We start from the raw sequence: 22,594 nt of genomic DNA, 5'->3' as shown, positions 1-22,594 counted from the left end.
TTCCATGAACTACCATCAAATCATTTGCGTTAACATCCATTACCATCCGTCACTACAAAGGGATTGACGTTGTGGTACTTTTCTTGAGATTCCAAATAAGCCAATATCTCATCCAGGTCCTGTTTAATTTCAGTAGAGTGGAAGCGTAAGGCTTTGTAAGGAATGTAACAAATCTGGCGGACACATTATACCTTTCCAATGAAAGCTCAATTATAGTCCCCCAAGTGAATCAGCATGCCAGTGAGCTACTAGAATAATAAAACAGGAAGCATGAGATTGGCTTGAGAATGACAAAGCAGATCTTCAATTCACTCCGTTTTATAGTATGTGGCTCCTTTTTAAGGATTTCTAGGTACGTAGGTCTCTTGCAAGGTGCATTCATCAACACAAAAAGAAACCAGGCAAGAATGAGTATCGTCAGCTGTTCATTTTAATGTATAACAACAGTAAAAAGTGAATCTTTTGCTTGCAAAATAGGAGTGTTTTCTATGTACAATATTTATACAATCATATATAGTTTAAAAAAAACCACATCCGACAGTTTATTGCACGACACATTTATAATTTATCAAATCACACATAAAACACATGGGTCCTTTCTTTGTCATAGTTCAACATTTAACAGGAAATGGAGGCTTTTTTTCCCCCTCATCTTTTAGTCTTAAATTGATGGGGGTAGGGGGGCTAAAAAAAATAAAAATAAAAAAAAAAGCCCTCCACATGAACAGGCGTGATCGAGCACACAAAGACGTTTGTCATTGTCACAGTTTGGTGCGTCGTGAACAAGACCGAAACCCTGAACGGGCCTCAGACTGACACTTTCCTCGTGATAAGTTTCTATATGGCACTCTATAAATACAGCAGCAAAAGAGACCACCAGCAGTCTGGTACAAACAAAAAGACGTGAGTTCCACAATTAAAGATGGAGACAGGCGGGATGCGAAGCGAGTGAAGTGCAGTCAGGCGGCGGAACGCGTCAAATTTACAAGGACCGGCTAATGAGCCGACTGCACGTGGCATCCATCATCACAGATCCGCCAGGAGCGCTCTGCACCGCAAAGGACGCCAAAATTCGAAGCTCCCAAAGCTTGTTCCCAAGCCTCATTGTCCAGGTTACTTCTATTCAAGTGGATTTATCAGACACCGACACCGAATCTTTCCATATTACTTCACTGCAGCGGCGGGTGTTCTTGTCTGGCACACTTGGTGCATTACAAGTCCAATGTAAACAATGACTGATGAGACAGAAAGAAAGAACGAGTATACGTTGGGGCTTCTAGTCTCGTTTATGACGGATTCTCCTACGGTTGTTCTCCGCTTATCTTCCGATGACGGAGTTAGTGCTCGATAGATCACCGTACATGTCCTATTTCATACTGCACTTTCAGTACTATGGAGCACATTTTAATCGATTTTTATGAAGGGGCGTGGGGTAATATGAATGTTGAAATCTCACCGTGAGAATATTGCTGAAATGGATTGCATTGACTGTGTTCACACTTTGTTCTCTGTTCTTTGACCAAAGCAGAAAACATTTTGCGGGTCACACGGCAATGCAGCGATTACCATTTCTGCCTCGCAGTTCTACGGTTCTTGGTTTGAATCTCTGTTCTGGCCTTTTTGTGTGTGGAATTTGAGGTACTAACATTAACATTGTGCCTAAATATAGTTAAAGATTAAAAAAAAAAAAAAACTTAAATAATTATTCAATTGAAATGTATTGCACATAAAATTTGAAAATTGTACCTAAATCAATGTTGAGAAACAAACTGTTCTTAAAGATTGAATGTAAATGTTTTGGACCTAAAAGTTAAATGCAACTGAACTGTACTTAGGCATTGATTATTTCGCGTACAATACCTCTAGTGTGTGTACGCGTACGCGTACCACACTTTTGAGAATCACACTCATTTAGAAATCTCACGAGTTTTGCTGACATCTCGCATGATAACTGGATGAAGGAATTTTGTTCGACTTTTGAAGCGGGCAGCACATTAGCGGTTAGCATGATTGACTCACAGCCGAGAGGCCCGGAGTTCGAATCTTGCTTGCATTGGTTTTCTGTGAGTACTCAGGCTTTGTTCCACATTCCGAAAAATGGATGGATGGATTTATACGGTGAACTAATCCAAACCCTTTGTTTCCGGTCCGCTTGTTTGGTAATAACAGCATTACTATTAGAGAAAACGCACCAGTGTTTGTTTTAATCGAAAGTGTGAACACAGCCTTTGTAAGCTACTTTCGTGAATGAATTTAGAATCTGCAAGACCGGAGCTAGAGGTTAACATGTCTGCTCGCGTCACAATTTCGAAATCCACATTTGCTAAAATACACAATGTGAAGCCGCTGTTGGCAAAATGCTTCGATGGCAGCGTCGCGTCCGGCCTGTGACACGTAGCAATCGTACCGTCATCACATCCGACACTTGGCTATTATTAGTCCACGTAAGCGCCTCTATTTGTCGATCCTTTGGAGATGAGTTGTCATCCTTTGCGCGGTTCTCTTCGGCACTCGAGCCGGGCTGCCGAGCCCCGCTCCCCCCAGGGGGGCGTGCAGCGGGACGCTTTCCGACAATGGATGAATGTTACTAGAGAATGGCGTTGAATACAAACATCATGCTTTGGGCTGATTTGCTGTTCGTGTGTGTTTTCTTGCACATTTCCGTGTGTCATTTGTACTAGGTCCATAAAGTTTTAGCAAGCATCCCTGCATACATTAGTCTCTCAGGGTCTTTGTGTGCAGGCATACACATGACGTGCGTGCACATTTGGGTGCGCATGTTTCTCCTCCCCAGCATATTCTTGTATTGTGCGTTTGTGCATGTACAGCATGTATGTGTGAGTGTGTGCGTGTTATGTATGTTGGTGTGTGTCTCAGCTCTCTGCAGACATGGCTGAGATGATCTGTTCCACTTTATACGCTAACTTCTGCTTCTGGGCCTGCTCGTCCTGCTCCAGCGCCTCGGTGATCTAACACACACACAAACACACGTACACTTAGCAAGCTCACAAAGTGAACGCCAACATTCATTTCATCATCGCTAACGTCCCAGATGTTATGACTGTTAGCTGGCATTGTTATTTTTACCACTTTGGCCTGTGTGATGCTGTTTTTGTTTTGATGTTTGTTTTTAAATTCAGTACACTGACAATGTTTGCCAACTCTTATCAGAGAGCACACATGCATGCAGCTAGTGTCATGTCCACCCAATGGCTGTGCATGGTCGCAACAGGGCACCAACCACCGGACAATCTGCCCACTCACAAGCTGGCTCGGCTCCCATGGAGACAGACCGTAAACGGTTGTGTGAACTGCTAAACCTCAGCCTCAGCCATTGGAAGTGTGTTGTAAGGCAAGTACAGCAATGCATTCTGTATATGGTAAACAATTAATCATACAGCAGCAATTTCAGGTTTTTTACAGTCGCGTTTTGCATAGCTATGAGAACGCGTTCTTTTGTCTCACCTTTTCAGTGATTGGCTGAACTGCCTCGGTTTATTTTGTACAACTGACACAACGACGGTCAAGACACGAGTCCCATCGTCATTATGTTGTTTTAGTGAACCGTTTGATAACTAATGCTGATTGACAATAGAGGTTATTGCGCAACATTGAGTCAGATTGATTGCAGGTTATCCTGATATTATATTTCTATGGACATTTTAAAGACAAATGCCTTGATATCAACATAAACTTTGTGCAAACAGACTACTCACAAAACGTTAGGCATATTGAGCTTTCCAGTGAAATTAATAAACCTAATAAATAAAGTGATAAACCTAAAACGCACTACAACCTTTACAGGTGAACTCAATTGGACGTTCTCTAAACCTTTGAATGCACATGTCTCACTGTTCAATATTCCAGTGCATTTTTCACAACTTGTCCTGTAACAAGGAGCCAACCAATACATTTCCAAGGACGTCCACGTCTATGCCTCTCTGTGACTCGTCCAGTCTCTCTGTGTCAATCTGGTGATGACAATTTGTGACACTCTTAGCTCAGGGGCCACTTTCCTTTGAGAGCATCCCTTTTGAAGCCTCGCATTGACCATTTCCTGTTGATCTATGATCATCTGTGTATAGTTTTCACAGTCCTCGGTTTTATGACAAGAGTTCGGTTCAGAATTTGTATGCAAGTCAGAATGTGCTGGAGTCTATCACTAACATAAGGTAACGCAGTACAGTCATTGCGATGCATTTGTACACAGATAACGAGATGCTGATTGACGTCGACACCGGTAGCCAATGTGATGTATGAAATACTAGTTTTTAGTGTCCAACACCTCGATCAATTCTGGTTTTTCCGCATCTCTTACAGTTCTGATAGTATCTCAGAAGAATATTACTGGGATAACTTTGTTACCCCATTCCGTGACATAGTTGTTTATCCAGAAAAAAACATGCGGTGAAAAAGGGCCTTTATGAGCTGATCTGGTTGGACTACGTGTGTGCTTTAAGGTCACTGTTGAAAGTTGCTTAGATGCCATAATGATGAGCGAGTTCTTCGTCACATTTTCCGGCTCCGTGGCGCACCCGTCCTCACCTCGTGGCTGTATTTGCTGACGTAGTTGTAGATCTCGTGGAGGGCACTGAGCGCATTGAACTCGCTGGAGTGGAGGCGCGCCTGCTCAGCCAGATAGGCATTCATGTCCTGATCACTGATGGCAGGCAGGCGGTTGATGTCGGCGTAGTACCTGAAAGGAGAGACGCACGCTATCCGTGTCACACACGGCCAATATTTTCCCCTTCAAATAAGCCCGAGCAGTATGCGGCCGCAGCGGCTGCTTTACATCGGAGGCGCTAGAGCGGCATAATCGGGAATACACTCATTGGTGCGCACTGTTTTTGGACATAGATTTGTGTAATTGCATTTGATCGACACTTTTAGCATCAACCAACCAAGTGCCCCTTCTTCATCAGAACAAACAAGGGGTGCATTCACCGTAGTACCTAAAATGTACCACAAATCTAATGGCATTCGACAGGACGGTGGTATACAAACGATTTAACTTTTTAGTTTTTTAATTTTGTTTGTTTTTGTTAGCTGTAATAACTTTCCTGTGAAACCATGAAGGTGTCTGATTTGTGATTTGATGGGTTTGTCGGTAGATGGGGTGAATGAGGGGACTGATTGACCGCCGCGTCTCAGTTTAGTCTGCTTAGACAAAACTAACACAGTATATTATATTACATATCTGTCATTTCACTGTTACAGGATGGCCTTTGGTGAATTTCCTGATGAATTTTGTCTGTTCGTCAGTTAGCGTGAGCAGATGCCTTTTCAAATAAGCGTTCGTAGCACTTTTGTGCGTTTGTTATATTTGTCTCATTTTGAGTAAAATATTGCCACACGCTTAAGGCATCGCTGTTAAGTTTCCAGCACAAACCCATCACCTTTTGATTTCAGCGACGTGTCCGTGTTGTTAATGCCAAAACACGTGACTGGCGAGTAATCGACGTCAAGCTATAATCGGAATTGTGCAGTCAACACCTCGCCTCACGCTTTGAAATCATCTCTCTGCTCTATTATTTACAAGCCGTTCGCTGACATATGCAGTCTCACACACACACACACACAGGAAACCCTACCTTTCTACCCAGCTTTTGTAGTGAGGGATGTCCTTGGCGTAGAGCAGCTTGGTGGAGGGCGAGTCTTTGCCCAGACGGTGCTCGGACGTGGAGCACGAGTCCATGAAGGTCTGGGCCACCACAGACAGGCAAGCGTCCGTGATGCTGCTCTTGTGAATGTCGAAGACAAACTGCGGGTTCTTGATCACGTTCACCCAGAAGCGCAGGGGAAGGCTGGGAAGAGCAGAGGGAATAAAATTATAGTGTCGAACAATTTCTTTTCAAATGGAATTGAGAGTGACATGCCATGTCAAATATTTTCATTGTGTATCCCGAAAATATGACTGTTACAGTAGTTGGCTTCTTAAAAATGACGGCTCGTGGAGTAATGGTTGAAAGTTCAAGCCGAGAATCAAACAGTGTTCATGTCACCATGTTTTAAAATTCACACTCTTGACTGGGGAGCGTTGCGGAGATGATTCAAATCTAAATATTTATATTTATTACAGGCGAGTGTGAACAGGCAAATGAGGCGTTGCTGTCCTCGTTGCATGTAAATACGCCATCGAGCAGTAACAAAGAGGCACCCCTGCTGGTGATACTTTAAAAAAAAAAAAATTTTGAAATAAAGAACATTTGAGTGGAGGATCACTTTAGAAAACACTCCACTCACCAGTTGCTCTTCCAGGTATGGCGGACGTCCGTGTCGTAGATGCCGTGTAGGTCGGCCTGCTCGTCCAGAAAGTCGAACATGTATTTGATGGCGAGCGGCAGGGCGGTGCCCCGGCACACGGTGCTGAACAGCGTCTCGAACAGGTCGTCCACAAATTTCTGCAACGTGCCCTGAAGACGACATTTGCACAGAATTAGCACCTTTGGACACATTCTCATCTGTAGTCTGTCCATGCAGAGATTTTCATTATTTTATTTTATTTTTCACAATTTTGTGTTAAAATGTTCAAATTTCATTTCTCTGTAACTGGAATGCTAGACAAAAAATGGTGAATTGTAGACAATGTAATTAATTGATTTCTCCACTAGGTAGCGCAGCTACACCAATTGTGCTTTCATATTGAAATGCATGGGAGTACGTTTTTTTTTAATTTTATTTTGAATTTTATGGATATGAACTGCTTTGAGTATATTATTACAGTATTATTATATAGTGTATAGAGGTAACAGGTAAAATAATCGCTGCCTAAGTACAGTTCAGTTGTATTTAACTTTTATGTTCAATACATTTGCATTTATTCTTTGCTAACTCTTTGTTTGTAAACCAGTTTTATTTAACTTTTATATACATTCCTTTTTAATTTAATCCTTAAGTAGTTTTTTGTTAGAGTGGATTACTACAGTATGAAATATACTTTTTAGCAATCAAAAACCTCATTAATACTCTTTAATGTCATGCACGGTGCCACTTGGTGTAAATAAATTATATATTAGAATACTGTGTAATTGAACATTACGATTACATGATTTATAGAGAAATTAATAACGTAATTATTAATTAATAATGTGTAGGAACAAATAAATTAATACATACAATTAAAATGAAGCATAATAATAACCCCAAAAAGTAAAATTATTAAACAACAAAATCATATAAATAGAATGGAATTGAAAAATGTGAAAGATGAATAAAATGAAATGAAAAACATATAAAAGTTTTTCATTTCATTTTTAAAATAAAAGTAATATTGAAAATCTAATGAAATGGAATAAAAACATATTATAAACAATTTTAAAAAGTGTTATTAAAAATAAGTAACTGTTTTGAGGGATACAGTATTTGTGACGCGTGCCTTTGTCGCCAGGAGCCTGGTGAGGTAAATCTCCGACACCATTTTGCTGCCTCGCTCGCCCTCCTTCTGGTCGCCGTGCTCGTGGTTCTTGACCAAGTGCCAAACCTTGACCCCGCTCTCCAGGTCGGGGGTCAGCATGGGCACACGGGAGTGGGGGCTGTCGGGGCTGGTGGGCGTGGAGCGGAAGGGGATGTCCACGCCTGGAGGGTCAAATGTCAGTTTGACAGACAGTTGGCATTTTGTTAACTCAAGACTTTTGTGCCAACCTGTTTGTACCACTTTGAATGATCACATTGCCATTGTTGTAGTTTCTACATAGTGATGGGATCTCTTGATTTGACTTTGGTTCCCCATGCTACGTGTTGGACTGCTTGCTCCCTCACAGTTTTCATTTATTTGTATTTCGTTGACAGTACTGACCATATCTGCTGATACTTCTCGGGAAGCTGGCCGAACACGGGATGTTGAACGACGACATCTGTTTGGGCACCAAAGCCACCATGCAGCGATCAGTCACCTGTAAAGTCGAAGATAGGAAACATTGGATTTTTATTTATTTTTTTAGTGTCTCTTCCAGTCAGCCAATTTAAAGAGGACATTCGACTCGCCCGTCTGCTGCCGTCGCCAGACAAAATATCGTAGTCATAAAGACAAGTGTCGCCTTCAGTGTCGTAAAGCGACAAGTGTTGCGATGTTGGTGTGTGTTGTAAGCAAACTACTTCTATGATGAATAAACTTTCTGTTAGCACACAGTTGTTGTCTGTGCATTGTCAGACATAACATTTTGGCAACAAAGACGGAGCCGCTGCTTTTGTTCCTTGCCGCCTGTCCTGAGGCGCAGCTGTTATGAATCTTTTATGCGAGCGGTGATCAGAATAGCCGAAGCTAGCGAGGCTAACGGCAATTCTCATCCACCACTCAGCTTGTTTTGGTACGCTGTGACCCGCACAGACGTATGAAGGCTATGTCACCTTGTCGACTGGAAATTTCACTGCTCCACAGAGCGTTATAATTCAACGACGGGCGAGTCAAAAGTCCTTTCTATGGAACACAAAAAACATGTGCAGAATTCCCACTAATTTACTGTAATTACAACAGCGACAATTAGCGTAATGGTGCGTTGTCTTTTTAGTTCTTTGTTTTTATTTGTTTCTGTGCACGATCAACGGAACATGTCTGTGCGCAAAAACAAAGTTTGAGAACCGCTGTAACTGTGCTGAAAAAATATCAATGACATCATTGATTGACTTTGACTGGACTACAACAAATTCTTAGTCGTTCAGCCCTTACCGTAAAGAAAAACATACTTGTTAAGAAATGCATAAAAAGTCCAAGTCAGGAGTAGCCATAGTTTTGGCCCTACTGTTTTTTTAATCCAACCTACGAAGCATTTTACAAAAACAAAAATGAACAGTTAATTTGCTCCTCAATTAATTTATTTATATTTTACATACACATTTTAACTTTGTTTCTTCTCAGTTCCATGTTCCTATTTATATTAGTGAAATAGGTTTGCCCACCCATGGTCTAAGGGGAGTCGGTGTTTGTGAAGAAATGCATAAAGAAATACAACAAAAAATATGAATCATCCTTTTCAACCGAATGACTGTTTCCACACCTGGTAGATTAAAATTGAAAGAGCAAAACTACGCTTTCGCCACATGAGAGAAGGTAATTTCCTCTCCTTTTAAAAAGTCTTCGTCTTTTTTCTCTGTGCTGTTTGAACTCGTGTGACTTCCAGCATTAATTTGGCTCCAGCTGGTGAGTCAACACCAACATTCGGCCAACAAAGAAACATGAATCCTCATTGAAGGCTGCCGACCTGTGCATAGAAGCTGAAGAATCGACTATGTGCATGTGTTTAACCCTAAGGAAGAAATTGTCAATGTGCGAAGAATAAGACTGAATCATGATTTGTTCTTCATAAAGGATTGAAAAAGAATCCCGGTGGGAAGCCAGCCGTCAGCTAACTAACCAAACAAAGGAAAGCACACAGGTTCATTTGGTTCCGTTCCCTGTTTTTTTTTTTGGGGGGGGGGTTTGCCCACCTGGTAGTGTAGCAGCGTGTTGAGTCTCTTCCAGTCGGCCTCAATCTTGGTGGTGATGTCTTCATCCTGAAGAACCACGCGAGCTGTCCTGCCCTGACGCCACTCTGCGGTGTGCGGAGAAAAGCAATAGTGAAGGTGTCACATCTGAGCGTGGCTGAGCCTTACGCGGGGTCCCACGGCCACGAATTGGCTCAGTCGTTACGATCATTGCGCGTCGAGTTAGCATGCTGCTTTCTGACAGTGGCTGTTGCCGTGAAACGACTGTCACGGTGTCTTGGTTGCTTTATTTGGTCTTACCTGAATACAGCAGCGGTGCGTTGGCTGATGAGTTTATTTAGAATTTTTTTCCTAACACATTTGGATGTAGCACTCTTGCGCTACCGTGGCCGTTTATATTTGTTAACTGGATTCCAAAGATTTAATGTCACCGATTAATATATTCGTCAAGTATGTTTTCCTACGGGTAGGTGTGGAAGAGGGTTTTGCCCCCCAGCTCATCTGTGAAATTCAAGCTACGACATAACTGTAATGACAAACAGACACCAGGAGATGGCAACATTGCATCGCTTTGGATTTGAGATCAGCACAGCTTTTCGGTTTAGGGGTGAATCTCGGCTTATCGCGTCGATTATGAGAGAAATGCCAACACGTTTGAAGTCTGACAAGTTTAGGTATCTGACACTCGAACATAGTATGTATGTATGGTAACACGTCTCGCATGGTAGTAGGATATGTGTCGCAATTGCATAAAAATAAATAAATAAATAAATAAATCACACAAGTTCATTGTATGAATGAGGAACGCCATTTGAAAGATTACAGTCAAAAATGCTCAAAAATGGCTGCGGATCTCTGTTTTAAAAACAGCTAGCAGTGAATGAGTTAAACACACCCTGGGTCGAGTTGACCCAAGAACACTTTCTGTAACAGGAGGGTTAACAGGGGCTAGTGGTGGAATTTCGAGTTTCCAGGAGCCTCACCTAGGTCCATGTCGTTAGCTCGCGGTCGCTGAGAGCAGGGCATGTTCTTGTACACGGCGTCGAGGATCTTCTCCTTCACCTGGGTAATGGTGTCGCAGTTGAGCACCTTGACGGCGATCTCCGGGCTGTTCTCGTTGTCGGGGTTCACGCAGCTCAGCGTCTGGCCGGACGGGACGGACAGGGGAGAAAGGAGGCGGCTGTTACTCGCCGGCTAAGTCCTTTCCATTAGGCGCTCTTCTCCAGAGTATCCCGGTTGAGGGGATCTCAGGGGCAGAAATGTCATTTCACACCTCCAGGATGGAGCTGTGCAGCTTTGGCAGAGGCTTTAAACAAGTAATGAGACACTCTGCGACTGCCTGACACCGTGATCACAAAGGTGTCATCCTGTCGCCAGGGGAAACTTGAAGCCTTGGGCAAAAGTTAGTTATGCTGACAGACCGGTGTGGAACTGGCAGCCCCATATTAAGCGAGCCATCGACATTGCTAAGACGTTGCTGAATTACCGAGCAGGCTGCCAGAACCATTTGGGCACTTATGACTCATTTTTTGGTAATGATTTTATCCTATTCGTCTGTCATTATTTGCACTAAAGTATGCAAACCCAGACCTCTGCTTTGTCCGATTAGATTAATTTCTTTGACGGGGAAAAAAAAAAAAACACACACAGCCCAGACACGGCTGTCTGTAAATTTGGATTCTTCTAGAAATGTCAGACAAAGCGCTCGCGAACCTTGGCAGGAAACTCAAATCAAAAGCAGCAGCAGTTTTCAGTGTCACATTTATTAGGCTCTCCCATGGTTGTTGTACTTCTGCAATTTCTTTTTACTGTCTGAGAATCTAGGGAAGACAAACCTGCCGGGCTGTTTTTATATTCTGTTGTTGCTGCCAAGGAGTCTACAGAATGTACAGTGTTGTGAAAAAGTTTTTTTTTAACTTTTATTTTTTTTTTTTTTTTTACAACGATTCCCCACTCTAATGTTTAACATCATTAAACACAAGTAAATATCAGACACAGATGATCCAAATAAACATAAAATGTAGTTTTTAGATGGTGATTGTATCTAAAAAAAAAAAAAGCTACCTGGTCCTGTGTGGAAACGTAATTGTCCCCTGAACCTAGCAACTAGTTGGGCCACCCTCAGCAGCAACAACTGAAATCAAGCATTTTCTAAAACTGCACCTGGATAATGTTTGGGTGAAAGTTTTTTTTGAAAATTTATTTATTTAGACTGTATCTAAGACCATTGGTAGTGTACACAAAATGTGAAACATCTTTGTCCTCTGACCTTTAAAACCTAGGAGTGGATTATGGCCTTCACAAAATGGTGCTTTCTAGTCTATTTTCGGCATCGACTAAATGCCAATTTGTTCTCTTTTCTCTGCCTCCTTTTCTCTCTCTTTGCGAGTGACATGACCCCTGCTCTCCTGGATCGCGCGTACAAAACAAGGCGCCCCCAACCCAACCCCCGCACCAAACCCACCCACCTCTCCCGCATGTCCTCGTCGCCGTCTCAAAGATGGGGAAAGGAACAGAGTAGGAAAGAACAAAGGATACTGCGCAACGTTTATGCCAACCATGGCATCGCTTTGGAATAGTGGACGACGTAAAAGCATCGCAATGCACAGTCACGCGTTCTTGATCCAAGAGAGGTTGATGCAAAAATCCATCGTAGCCTTCAGGGATTCAAGATGTTAACACCCATGTCACATCCCCTTCTCTCATACGCCTGGTCGATTTAGCGCATCGAGTCACTCATATGGCATATTGCACATGTAGCAGAGTGTATCTTACAGCATTATTTTAGTAGGGCTGTGGGAAAAAAATCGGCTAACTCGGCTGAATCGATCATTTCATTTCAAAATCAAACCGTTTGATGCAGACAGACGCACTGTTGGGCCAGTGGAAAACCATTGCAGAAAATGTGATTTGTAAGACACTATTAAATGTGTAAAATACATATGACATGATTTATGAGTGAGCTCAATGTGAGTTAGCGAGTTTTTTAAGCGAGACTAAATACTCGACAAAATAGCAATAGTATAATCGATTCTAAAAAGTTTCGATAGTGACAGCCCTACATTTTAGCAACATGAGCCGTAAGATTTCGTTTTCCACCTGACGTAGAAATAAAGTCAACGTGTTGCAGTTTTCCTCATCTTTGTGACTCACCAGCATCTTGTATTCCGTCTGCTGCCGGATGAGTTTGTCCTCGCTCAGAGAGTAGCGCGCCTCGCCTGTGATGGCGTCGATGGGTCCCTTCTCCATTTGCTGTTTGATGGCACAGAACAGCATGAAGAGGGGCTCGCCGGCAGACTCCTTTTTGTGTTGGACGAGCGCCCAGGCCACGGATTTGAGGAAAATGTGCGAGAGAGAGGCGGACAAAAGAAGTAGAAAGGGGAAGGGAGGAGATGAGGTTAGACGATAAGCTTCTCAGCATCGAGAAAGACATCAAACATTTCGGCAGGTGGATAAGTTCTGTATAATGCACGGCGATAGCTTTGAGAAAATACGTTTTGGGCTGGTAAACCCTAAACAGATGGGAAGCCGATCGCTGTGCCAGCTACGTAAATTGTATGGCATCATGGGATAGGCGTGAGACTGCAATACCTTCATCAACTGCAGGAAGTCCTCGGTTTACTACAGCGTTCCGGTGGCGACGTAACCCGAATAACGAAGTCAGAACACGGCGTAGTCTATCACTAACCTACGCTGACGCACAGGGGTGTAGCCAACGTTTCAAAAGTGGGGCATTGGGGCCAAATTATTCAAGAGTAAGCAAACTTTTATGAGCAATTTATCCTCCTCTCACATTTTTGCGCAGTCGCCAAATAACTAAATAACCAAAGAATCAAACTCTGGTTGAGTTAAACCACAATGACAGCGAAGCATAATTAGCCCGGTAATGACTTTCGGCACAATAATTCAGGGGGGAAAAAAATCGCTTTTGCCAGTGAGATTTTTGCACACTAAATGGAAAGAAAGTAAAAAGGTTTTTAACTGTCTTTTTATAAGTCCAAATTGTTTGATTTCATACTCTCAAATTTGAATACTTTCTGATTTCCTTACTCCCCCTTGAAAGCAGATAAATTGTCTTTGTGTTATAAGCAAAACAAGACATCCATGAACAGCAACAGCTTGGACTGTTTTTTTTGTTTTTCATACTTTCTGATGTGTTTCAAATCAAACACTAACCCAGTCATTCCCAGACTTTGAGTACCAGGGCCCAATTTGAAATCTGATAATCCTCTGAAGCCTCAACTATGCCAAAACAGAGAAATGAGCCTTAAATTTGTCATCCAATATGACGACCCCAACCAGGGAAAAGCTGGGAAGATGAAGAAGATTTCATAATAGGGATATATAGTGTACGTTACACAGGGGATATAAAATTCTAATTAATTATTAGTTTACGTAACTCTTTCTGAACTTGAATGTATTTCAACATAATAATTTAAAAATCAAAATTAGCACATTCGAACTATGCCCTTGCTAATGCAGTCATAATTAGTGTAAAACACTACTAGGCAGTACACTTGATGAATATAATGCAATTGAAAACTAGTACGGTGGTAACTGAGTGTACTTTCTGGTGTCGCCTGACAAAATATTCTTAAACTAGTTCGTCGCACGCCATTCACAACCTCGAAATTGCGTATGTGGAGACCAAAAGTAAATAAATAGTGTTCTTTTTTCGATTCCTATTGTCCCACAAAAGTCAGTTGTTGTCGACTGGCGGTGACTTAGCTTCACCAACTCCTTCAATGGAGGGATGCCAAAGAGTGGTACAGTACAAATAATTTTGATGACTTTACAGTCGTGTACTGCTTAGTTGTGAGAGAACTCTTTTCTTACCTTGAGAAATTTATGGAGCAAGAAGGCAAACCAGTTGGTCAGCATCTTCTCCGCCACCGACTCAGTTCTGCGAGGCAAAGGGGAGGGGGTTGGGGGGTGGGGGGGGGGGGGGGGGGGGAGTCGTCATTTCCACTGGAGAGTTTTGAGTGCTCCGAGTTTATTTTTTTCATAATTCAACAAAGAAGAGCCTGACAGTGTCGGAGCCTATAGACACAACATGCGCATCCTACGGGGTGAAAATAGCATCCTGGATTCACTTGCTGGACCTCAGAAGAACATAAGTGCCTCGCTTTTATTTTTTTTGTGTGTGATGACATCTTCTGCAGGAGTGACGGCTGTGCGTCGCCACTCAGCTGCTTGAACGTGTGTCCAGATGTCTTCGCGCGCCGTGTTTACTTCTTTTTAATGAGCTTCGCTTCAGATTGACGGAGCCCGCGTGGCAAAGAAACGAGTCATTAAGCATTCAGCAGGCCGTCCTCGCCGCTGGGATAACAATCTGGAGATTGCCGAAGAGGCGGGAGGAAAGATGACGGCGGAAGAAGCGGACGAATATTTCATGAGTGGCACATGGAAGATAAGCGAGACTGACAAGGACTCTGCCGCCGCCGTATTCGCTCTCCTCCATTAGGTTGTCATCCCGTTTCACTCCGCCCTGACTCTTTCCATCACTGGAACCACTGCTGTCTTTCACCTGTCTGCTCAGGCACCCAGTCGTCTCATGTTCTCGAATGGCGGTTACACACCGCTGAAGCGAGGCTGACCTGCCTGAAACCTGACCTAGTTACTTAGCCATCAGAAACGCATGGAGAAGGCCTGGACTGGAAAGAACAATGCGTGATGACTTATCAATGCTAAAAAGATAAGCGGCGCTGATCGAGGCGGGTTTAGATCATGTGCGATTCTATTGCAGGACGGCCCTCATAAGGGTACAATACTACTAGGGACTGAGCCCTGCTGCAAATATGTGGAAGACAGTACAAATTTGGCCTACGGTATAGATTTGAACTTTACTGACGTCATTTTATATGCTTTAGTGTGAAAACGGCTTCAAGCAGGTCCAACCACGGAGCTGGAGGAGCTGCCAGCACTGTTTTTTTAAACCAGCTCCAAGCTAGTTAAAAAAAAAAAAAAAAAGTGTGCACCTACATCGAACAGTCACTCATCCTCCGGGCTTTCCCGGCTGCTTGGGAACTACCGGGGGAATGCTAGGCGCTAAGCTAACTTGCGCCGCATCAGCTACACGCAAAGCCTCAAGAACCCATGCCCTAGATTGATCAGGAAGTTGGACAGTTTGGTTTGAAGTAGCCATTTTGGACGAATTCCAGGGCTTGTACTTTGACAAGCTCAGACTACAGTATTCACCCAATCGGAAGCGGGTATCAGGTGATTGCCAACCGTTGTGCCGAGGCACATTAGTGGGCCCTGGGACATCATCTAGTGTGCCGCGTGAAATTATTCCATTTCAGTAAAACAGAGTTTGTAATGTTAAAACTGCTCGCAATATTTGACGTAGCCTCACTTCATTAATCTCACCCGCCCTCGAGTCTCTGACCACAGCCAAGGCCCTCACTAACGTGCATGAGCGCTATTCTCAAACTAGCATCAACATTATACATGAGTTGATGTTAGGCATGGCTGCTACGTTGGTAACATGACTTATTGGTGATGGAGTTTTACTAGTATAACCCCGCAGTGGATTACGCTGGTTTACCTGCGCAGCAGCAGCTTGGGGTGGTTCTTGCTCTCCAGGTTGCGCTCTATCAGGTCCGAGAGCAGGTGTTTGAGGATGTCGGTGGCGTACTCCAGCCGCCCCTGCAGCGCCGTCATGATGAGCGAGGCCACGTAGCCGCGGTCCCGCATGGAGAACGAGCGCTGCAGCTCCAGCGTGCGAATGAACGTCAGCAGGAACACTTTGTTGTTCACCAGCTGCCCGAACTGCTTCAAGGCTTTTTCCACGCTCGCCTGTCCGCTCCCCGGCACCTGCACGCATCGTCCCATCGCGCTCGTTAGATAAAATCGCATGATCGTGATACCGAGGGAGCAGAAGCGTTTGAAAGCTTTTTTTGATTTATACCAGTGATATAGCACAACTTAAATTTCTCTCAGGATGGAGACACAACAGTTTGTATGAGAATGTAAAATGCTGGTTTGTTATCAGTTGAGATAGAGATATGTTTGCTCTCTAGCAAAAAAGAAGCTGCAATGTGAATTCAGAGATTTGTTTCTAAATACGTTTGACAATATTTGCTGAAAATGTGCAAAGACTGAGAACTGTGTAGTACTCAATTGTGGAAGTATAACGTTAAACTTTTTCACCATTTGAGTGTTCTGATTTTCTGGGATGTAGCTAAAACGGGGCCCAGTGACGAGTCCCTCCCCCGCCGACTATATAAAAACTTGAGCGTCTTCGTTTGCATCAGTGGTTACGCGCTGCAATTGCGAGTTACTGCAGGGTTAGCAACAATACTTCTCTGTCAAATTTAGTAGGCTTTTTTAAAAAGGATTTATTTGACTTTCCATGGACTTTAATGAATGTTTGTATGATATTTTCTATCATAAGTGTTCCTAATCATGTCCATTTCACAAATTTTGTTAAAACGTGACTTACACAGACACTCCAGCGCTGCAGGTGGCGGTAATGCAAATTACAAAGTGCGTTCAGCTTAACACATAAGAAGCTTTTTTCCACACTGCTCCATCTGCTGGTCGACAGGGGATTGCGACACTTGGAAATTAAACATTTTTCTCCTGTGCTTTTATCTGGTTCTGCACCAAATTTGATCACGTCAGGTTCCCCACCAAGTTTTGGTCAGGGTTATTATGTAGTTTTTTGTTTTGCATTTGATCATGCACAAAAACGACAATTAAGACCTTTTACCTTGTGTTCTTGTAAACAAATATGCTTTTTTTTTTGTTGTTGCCCCAAAATCTATGTTTTCTACTAATTCCGTCCTTCCATGTTTTTATAGTGCTTGTTTTCATCTCAGACTGGTCACCAGCCAATACCTAGTTTTCTCGTATTCACTGTAGATTACTTTTCATCCTAAATCATTTTTAAATGCTCATGGTTACAGGCTTGCTGTTCTTGCAAAGATGCATAGACAGGTCTTTAAAGGGAAAAACACATCAGGTACTGCCTTAAAATAACTACAAAAAGTATCCTTTGAAAAGTTTTGAGAGATGAGATGGATTGGCGGTTGCAGTGACAGTTTCGACTGCACTGCTGAGAGTCGCTGAGGCTGCAAGCTTCACCATCTGTTGCGGCATGAAACAAACCCAAGACAAACCGCCAAGCCCCGGCTAGCGTTTGCTTACGTCGCTCTGTTTGACACTTTGACAGCCGTGGCCAAAAATACTCGAGCTACCTCCTCCATTGTATACCAGAGCCTTTAGGTCGAAATGCAAAGGCTTTAAAATGTCGCCTTGGACGTGTCTCACCTCCAGGTCTCTGAGCACAGGGTGGTCATCGATGCCAGGGAAGAGAACCCTCATAGCGTAAGTGCGGTAGTCTAGGTAGGGGATGCCTGCTCGGTCCAGGTCGCTCGTCAGCTCGTTGATGTCCGTCTGTAGCTCTGCGAAAGCTTCACAGAGTACAGACACGCATTCAGTATTTTATCTCGCTGTTCTGTATAAGCGGTGATTTCACAGAATGGGGGGGTTGAAGCTAGAACAGGGAAGTGTGCTAGGGAAGCCTGTAAAATCATAACAGGAGTGTGAAATTTGATGCGTAAGACCCACTTGTGCCACCGTGTTGTTTTGAAAGAAATGTTGTCAAGTGTGTAACACATGGCATAAAACTGATTTTCTTATTGTGGGATGCCCCACGGCTCTGTGAAAGAACGCACATTTGCCACAATACAGTAAGCTGATAATGATAGGGACTGAGCCCTGCTGCTAATAGCAAAATAATGGGAGTAATTTATGCCCCTCCGATGTTTTTTGATAATTGGCTATATTACCTCATCCACTGCTGTGGATTTTTGCATTCCATCAACTGGAATCCAAACGAATACCAACTGAGGAGGAGTGTGCCGCAGGGCTCAGCATAATGGTTAGTTGTATTATCAATCATTTGTTTTTGTTTCTATGTTGGTCCGTTAAAATATGTCTTAAGGTGAAACCGTTCCGTGCAGCAAAAATGTTTGGTAGAAGGCACGCTGTAAATTCTACTAACAACCCAGGCTAAACTTAGTCTCTCCGCAACATACGATATTAGTCTCTCAGTCGAGGTGCATCACTTCAACAAACTTCCTTGCCATAAATGACTACTTTCCTATTAGCCGGGACTTTGGTGCCATCTTGTGGCATCTTAAAACATTATAGAAATAGCACAGAACTCACAAATAGGTGACTTTTTCAGCGAACAACTGAGGATAGGTTACACAGGAGCAAGAAAACAACAACAAAAAAAACACACATATAGGTGTATAGACTCTTCGTACCATGCCTTCCCATGACTCGCTTATTCCACTTTCACATTCCTCACCCTCCTTGCACTCCAGAGCCACGCGAGACTCCAGATTGTCCATCTGCAGCTGCAGACGCTTCAGTGTCAGGTCGTTCTCGTGCGATTTCCGTCTGTAGGCGAGCAGGACGATGATGACCACCACCAGAAGCAGCCCTCCCCCAGCAGTGATGCTCATGATGGCGGGCAGCGTGAGGAGGCTGTCGGAGTGGATGTGGACCTCGCCCGGAGAGATATGAAGTCCTCCCACTTGGACCTGGACAAGTCAATGCGGAATAGTGTGACAAACCTAAGGAACAATCAGTTCAAAATTGCAGCAGGCTTACCAAAGTGATGGGTTTGGGTTTGCTACTTTCCCGACATACGAGATTTTGAAAGCCTTGCAATGAACTTGTTTGTGCAGCGGTGTAAGGATACGTCATCATGCGACACAGGAAGGAACAATCAAGTACAAAAGTACTTAGGGCTGGTGTGTTGACTTTTTATATCCACTACGTACAAATTTGGGCTATGTCGCCGCCGTAGGAACAAACTACATCGTTAACCGAGGACCACTTGTACAGATAATGCTGTACCATTAACCCCAGCTGCAATAAGCAATATTGATTTGAAGATTAGCTGTTTAATTGTTTGAAAGGTGTCAAAGAATACGTACTACCCAGGCCATATTAGATTTGATCCCATTCATAATCAATACGCTTTGTGCTTCAACAGAAGAATAATGTGGGGATTTTATTTTATTATTATTAGGTTTTTCAGATTTACAAACAATAGAATGCCTACTAGGAACACTCTCCTACATGGGGGGGGGGGGACACATGGATTCTTTATTGAGCATCATTTTTTAAAAAAAAAATCCCCCTAAAAGTAAACATTTAAGATGCTGTAGCAGGAGAGATACAAGTCAGCCATGGATCGTTTCTTTATCCTGTGGCCTTGTAGTCTTCGGAAAAGTCACTTGACATTTGTTTTGTTGCTGTTGTGGTTTTCAAGCTCTTTTCCCAATTTGTGCAAGAGCGAGTGTCAATAATTCTGCAGGGCAAAGTGCTGTTGCAACTGGCAGGCTAGCGAACCGTAAATGACACACAATGACAAGAGACAAAGCCTTTGGTTGACCCACAAAACACACCAACACGACAAATGTGCGCTGACCGACATCCCCGCCATGCCAGCAATCAGACACGATGGCAGACAGCGACACGTTAAGACTGACCAGGACTTTGTGCTGGCCAGTGAGGTTGGGCGGCTCGCAGAGTAACTGGGTGTCGGACACTGTGAGGGAGCAGGGCGTGTCCCCGATCAGGACAGTGTAGTTCAGCCGGGCGCCACCCGACGCCGATGGAACCAGGTTACGACCCTGCGTCATCGAAAAGAGAAATTAACACCGCCAAGATTTTCCTCACTGTGCAGCAGATACAGCTTAGGGCTGATAATTTGACGACTGTTGAATTTCATTAGCATATAAATGATCATTGCGATAAGAATTTATCTGGGCTAATTCTTTCAAAACTATTGCAAATGAAAGACCCGCTGAATTAGTTGCTGTTTACTGTATTCCAATTTCAATTTAATGTTTACCATGTAAATTTTGGCTAATTCCATTCATCAGCCCTCTTCAAGAATATACCACCCGATTATACAAGGTGTTCCCTGATCCTTAAAAAGTCTTACATTTACGATTAATCCTTAAATCCGCCCTTCAAAGGGTTTTGTATATGATGAATTTGAATTCATGACACTACGAAACAATAAATGCTGCTCGCCAAAATGTCGGCAAATTAAAAACGACCAGGAGGCTTTTTGTGAAAATGCGCGAGAGGAAGTAGCCCATTATGTTGTGACCCTGAAACGTGAATGGAAGATGACTTAATGGAATTAGATTTATTGATCCCTGAAAGGACACTTTGATAGTCCAGGAACATAATGCATCTTTGGGCCTTTACTGTCATTGGTGATGGGAAAAGCACTCAACTGGTCAATATTTCTGTTGCAGACAAATGGGGTGTGCAAATCATAATTTAACTTTTATTTTTAATTAAGGATACATTAACTACTCTATCATGGACATACATAGGTAGTCTAGTATGTGTTTGACAAGTTGAATGGCACAAAGGTAAAAATTTAAAAGATAATGTCAGCTCCTCTAACAACAAGGACAATTGTAATTGGATACTGCCTACTCTGCTGTTACCAAGCAACCTGGTGGTCACCGGATGGAATAGTACAATGTATAAAGTAGACTTTACACCGATTTTATTGGCCTTATCGGTATCGCTTGGGTGGCAACCAGTTCAGGGTGTACCCCGCCTCCTGCCCGATGACAGCTGGGATTGGCTCCAGCATGCCCGCGACCCTAGTGAGGAGAAGCGGCTCAGAAAATGGATGGATGGATGGATGGCTTTAATGTCATAATTCGATTGATCGGCTCCGCAAAAGACATTTACTCCGCGTCGCCTTCGTGCACAGTATATTTGAATCCAACAGCTAGTTTATTTTTAGCCTTGTCGCATGTCTTTTGGCGTAGTCCTGTAAATATCTGACGGCCAATAAAGTTATTTAAAAAAAAACATGTCGGCGGTGTGGAACAGACAACACGTCTGAGACAGACAACACGTACTGCCCTGATCAGACTACAAGACAAATTTGCTCTTTCACGATTGCACTGTCAGACTCCTGCAATAAAATCTTGTATTCCGATACCACCGCATCCCGATTTTTACGATCATTGGGCTTTATCTTGTCAACTCAAATGCGACCGGATACACTCGATACCGTGGCGCCGACAACAAGAGTGGAGCGCGCCGACTGTATTATAAGGACAAAATGCGGAAAAACGTGTGTTGGTGGTCACCAGTCTCAGGACAGGAGAGGACGTTCGTTTAAGACTTGCTTGAGGTATGTTCACGTACTTTGAATACGATGCGGCTCGCAAGCAGGCAACAAAAACGTTATGTAGCCTAGCAAGCTAGTGGTACCACGAACGTTAGGACGTAAACATCCCAGTGTATCGGTGCATACACAAGAGTGAATACTCGTACTGGTATTGCTCTGAAAAAATGGTATCGAACATCCCCAACACAAATCCTTACCCAACTCCAGACCAAACCTCATCTAAACCCTAACCGCTAACCGTAACCCTACATTTTACACAAATTATAACACCAACCCCGAACCTAACCCTAACACCTGACCACGAACCCAAGCGACGTTTATGTTGTCAAATGACCAGCTAGCTAACCACTAACATACTTTTAGGATGATGGGGGCCCCCGGTTTCTGCTCCAGGATGCCCGAGAGGCTGAGGGGCTCCAGGTAGGGGTTGGGGTAATAGACGAAGCTGCTGTTGCTGTAGGTGAGCAGCGCTTGGACGTTGTTGAAAACGAAGCCAAACTCATCCACGTGCTTGACACTCTCTGCTTGACCGCCGTCGGACTCGGACTGCAGCGATGGAGCGAAGCAGCTGATGGTGGTCGTGTTCAGCACTTTGCACACCTGCGCACAGGTCACATCCAAATCCAAGTTAACAAAAGGTGCAACGGTTCCCACACTTATACAGTTAACCAGTGTTTCCCAAGCGTCTGTGTGCCAAGGCAACCATTTTACATACCGGTAAATCTCATGGCACACCACCAAACAAAAATATCATAAAAATTATGAATACTCAAATAATGATATTCTCGTCTCAATTTACTTTATGTGAAATCCGAGCCTGTTTAATTGAACGCAAAGCTGATATAGTCAATGGAATCCATTACTTACATATGATATGGTACCTTATGCCATCTAAGACAAGAACATTTAATTGTTTTGCCTGTCACTATATGTTGCTGGGGTAGATAGATGAACAAGGATGCATTTCTAATGTAAGACATA

At 43.3% G+C, this 22,594-nt stretch overlaps 1 protein-coding gene across 2 annotated transcripts in view; it reads right to left on the bottom strand.

Moving 5' to 3' along the window:
• Nucleotides 1–421: 421 nt before the first annotated feature.
• Nucleotides 422–22,594, bottom strand: part of LOC133408526 (plexin-A2-like) — an 83,108-nt gene continuing 60,935 nt past the window's right edge. Inside the window, exons 17-31 of one of the 2 annotated variants that reach the window (XM_061687529.1) lie at nucleotides 21,971–22,213; nucleotides 19,935–20,078; nucleotides 18,743–18,977; nucleotides 17,695–17,837; nucleotides 15,968–16,236; nucleotides 14,257–14,323; nucleotides 12,574–12,720; nucleotides 10,404–10,563; nucleotides 9,424–9,527; nucleotides 7,796–7,892; nucleotides 7,376–7,575; nucleotides 6,244–6,413; nucleotides 5,592–5,804; nucleotides 4,546–4,696; nucleotides 422–2,969 (exon numbers count right to left, since the gene is read on the bottom strand). In XM_061687529.1, coding sequence (XP_061543513.1) covers nucleotides 2,874–2,969; nucleotides 4,546–4,696; nucleotides 5,592–5,804; nucleotides 6,244–6,413; nucleotides 7,376–7,575; nucleotides 7,796–7,892; nucleotides 9,424–9,527; nucleotides 10,404–10,563; nucleotides 12,574–12,720; nucleotides 14,257–14,323; nucleotides 15,968–16,236; nucleotides 17,695–17,837; nucleotides 18,743–18,977; nucleotides 19,935–20,078; nucleotides 21,971–22,213 — 2,439 coding nt within the window. In that variant the 3' untranslated portion in view covers nucleotides 422–2,873. Of the gene's footprint in view, nucleotides 2,970–4,545; nucleotides 4,697–5,591; nucleotides 5,805–6,243; nucleotides 6,414–7,375; nucleotides 7,576–7,795; nucleotides 7,893–9,423; nucleotides 9,528–10,403; nucleotides 10,564–12,573; nucleotides 12,721–14,256; nucleotides 14,324–15,967; nucleotides 16,237–17,694; nucleotides 17,838–18,698; nucleotides 18,978–19,934; nucleotides 20,079–21,970; nucleotides 22,214–22,594 lie in introns of those variants that run through there. The other variant, XM_061687530.1, reaches the window with a different exon arrangement.

Source organism: Phycodurus eques, chromosome 10 (assembly GCF_024500275.1).
Source record: "Phycodurus eques isolate BA_2022a chromosome 10, UOR_Pequ_1.1, whole genome shotgun sequence".
Lineage (NCBI taxonomy): Eukaryota > Metazoa > Chordata > Actinopteri > Syngnathiformes > Syngnathidae > Phycodurus > Phycodurus eques.
The sequence above is the reverse complement of the archived record's forward strand: the minus strand, read 5'-3'. Positions and strand labels throughout refer to the sequence as shown.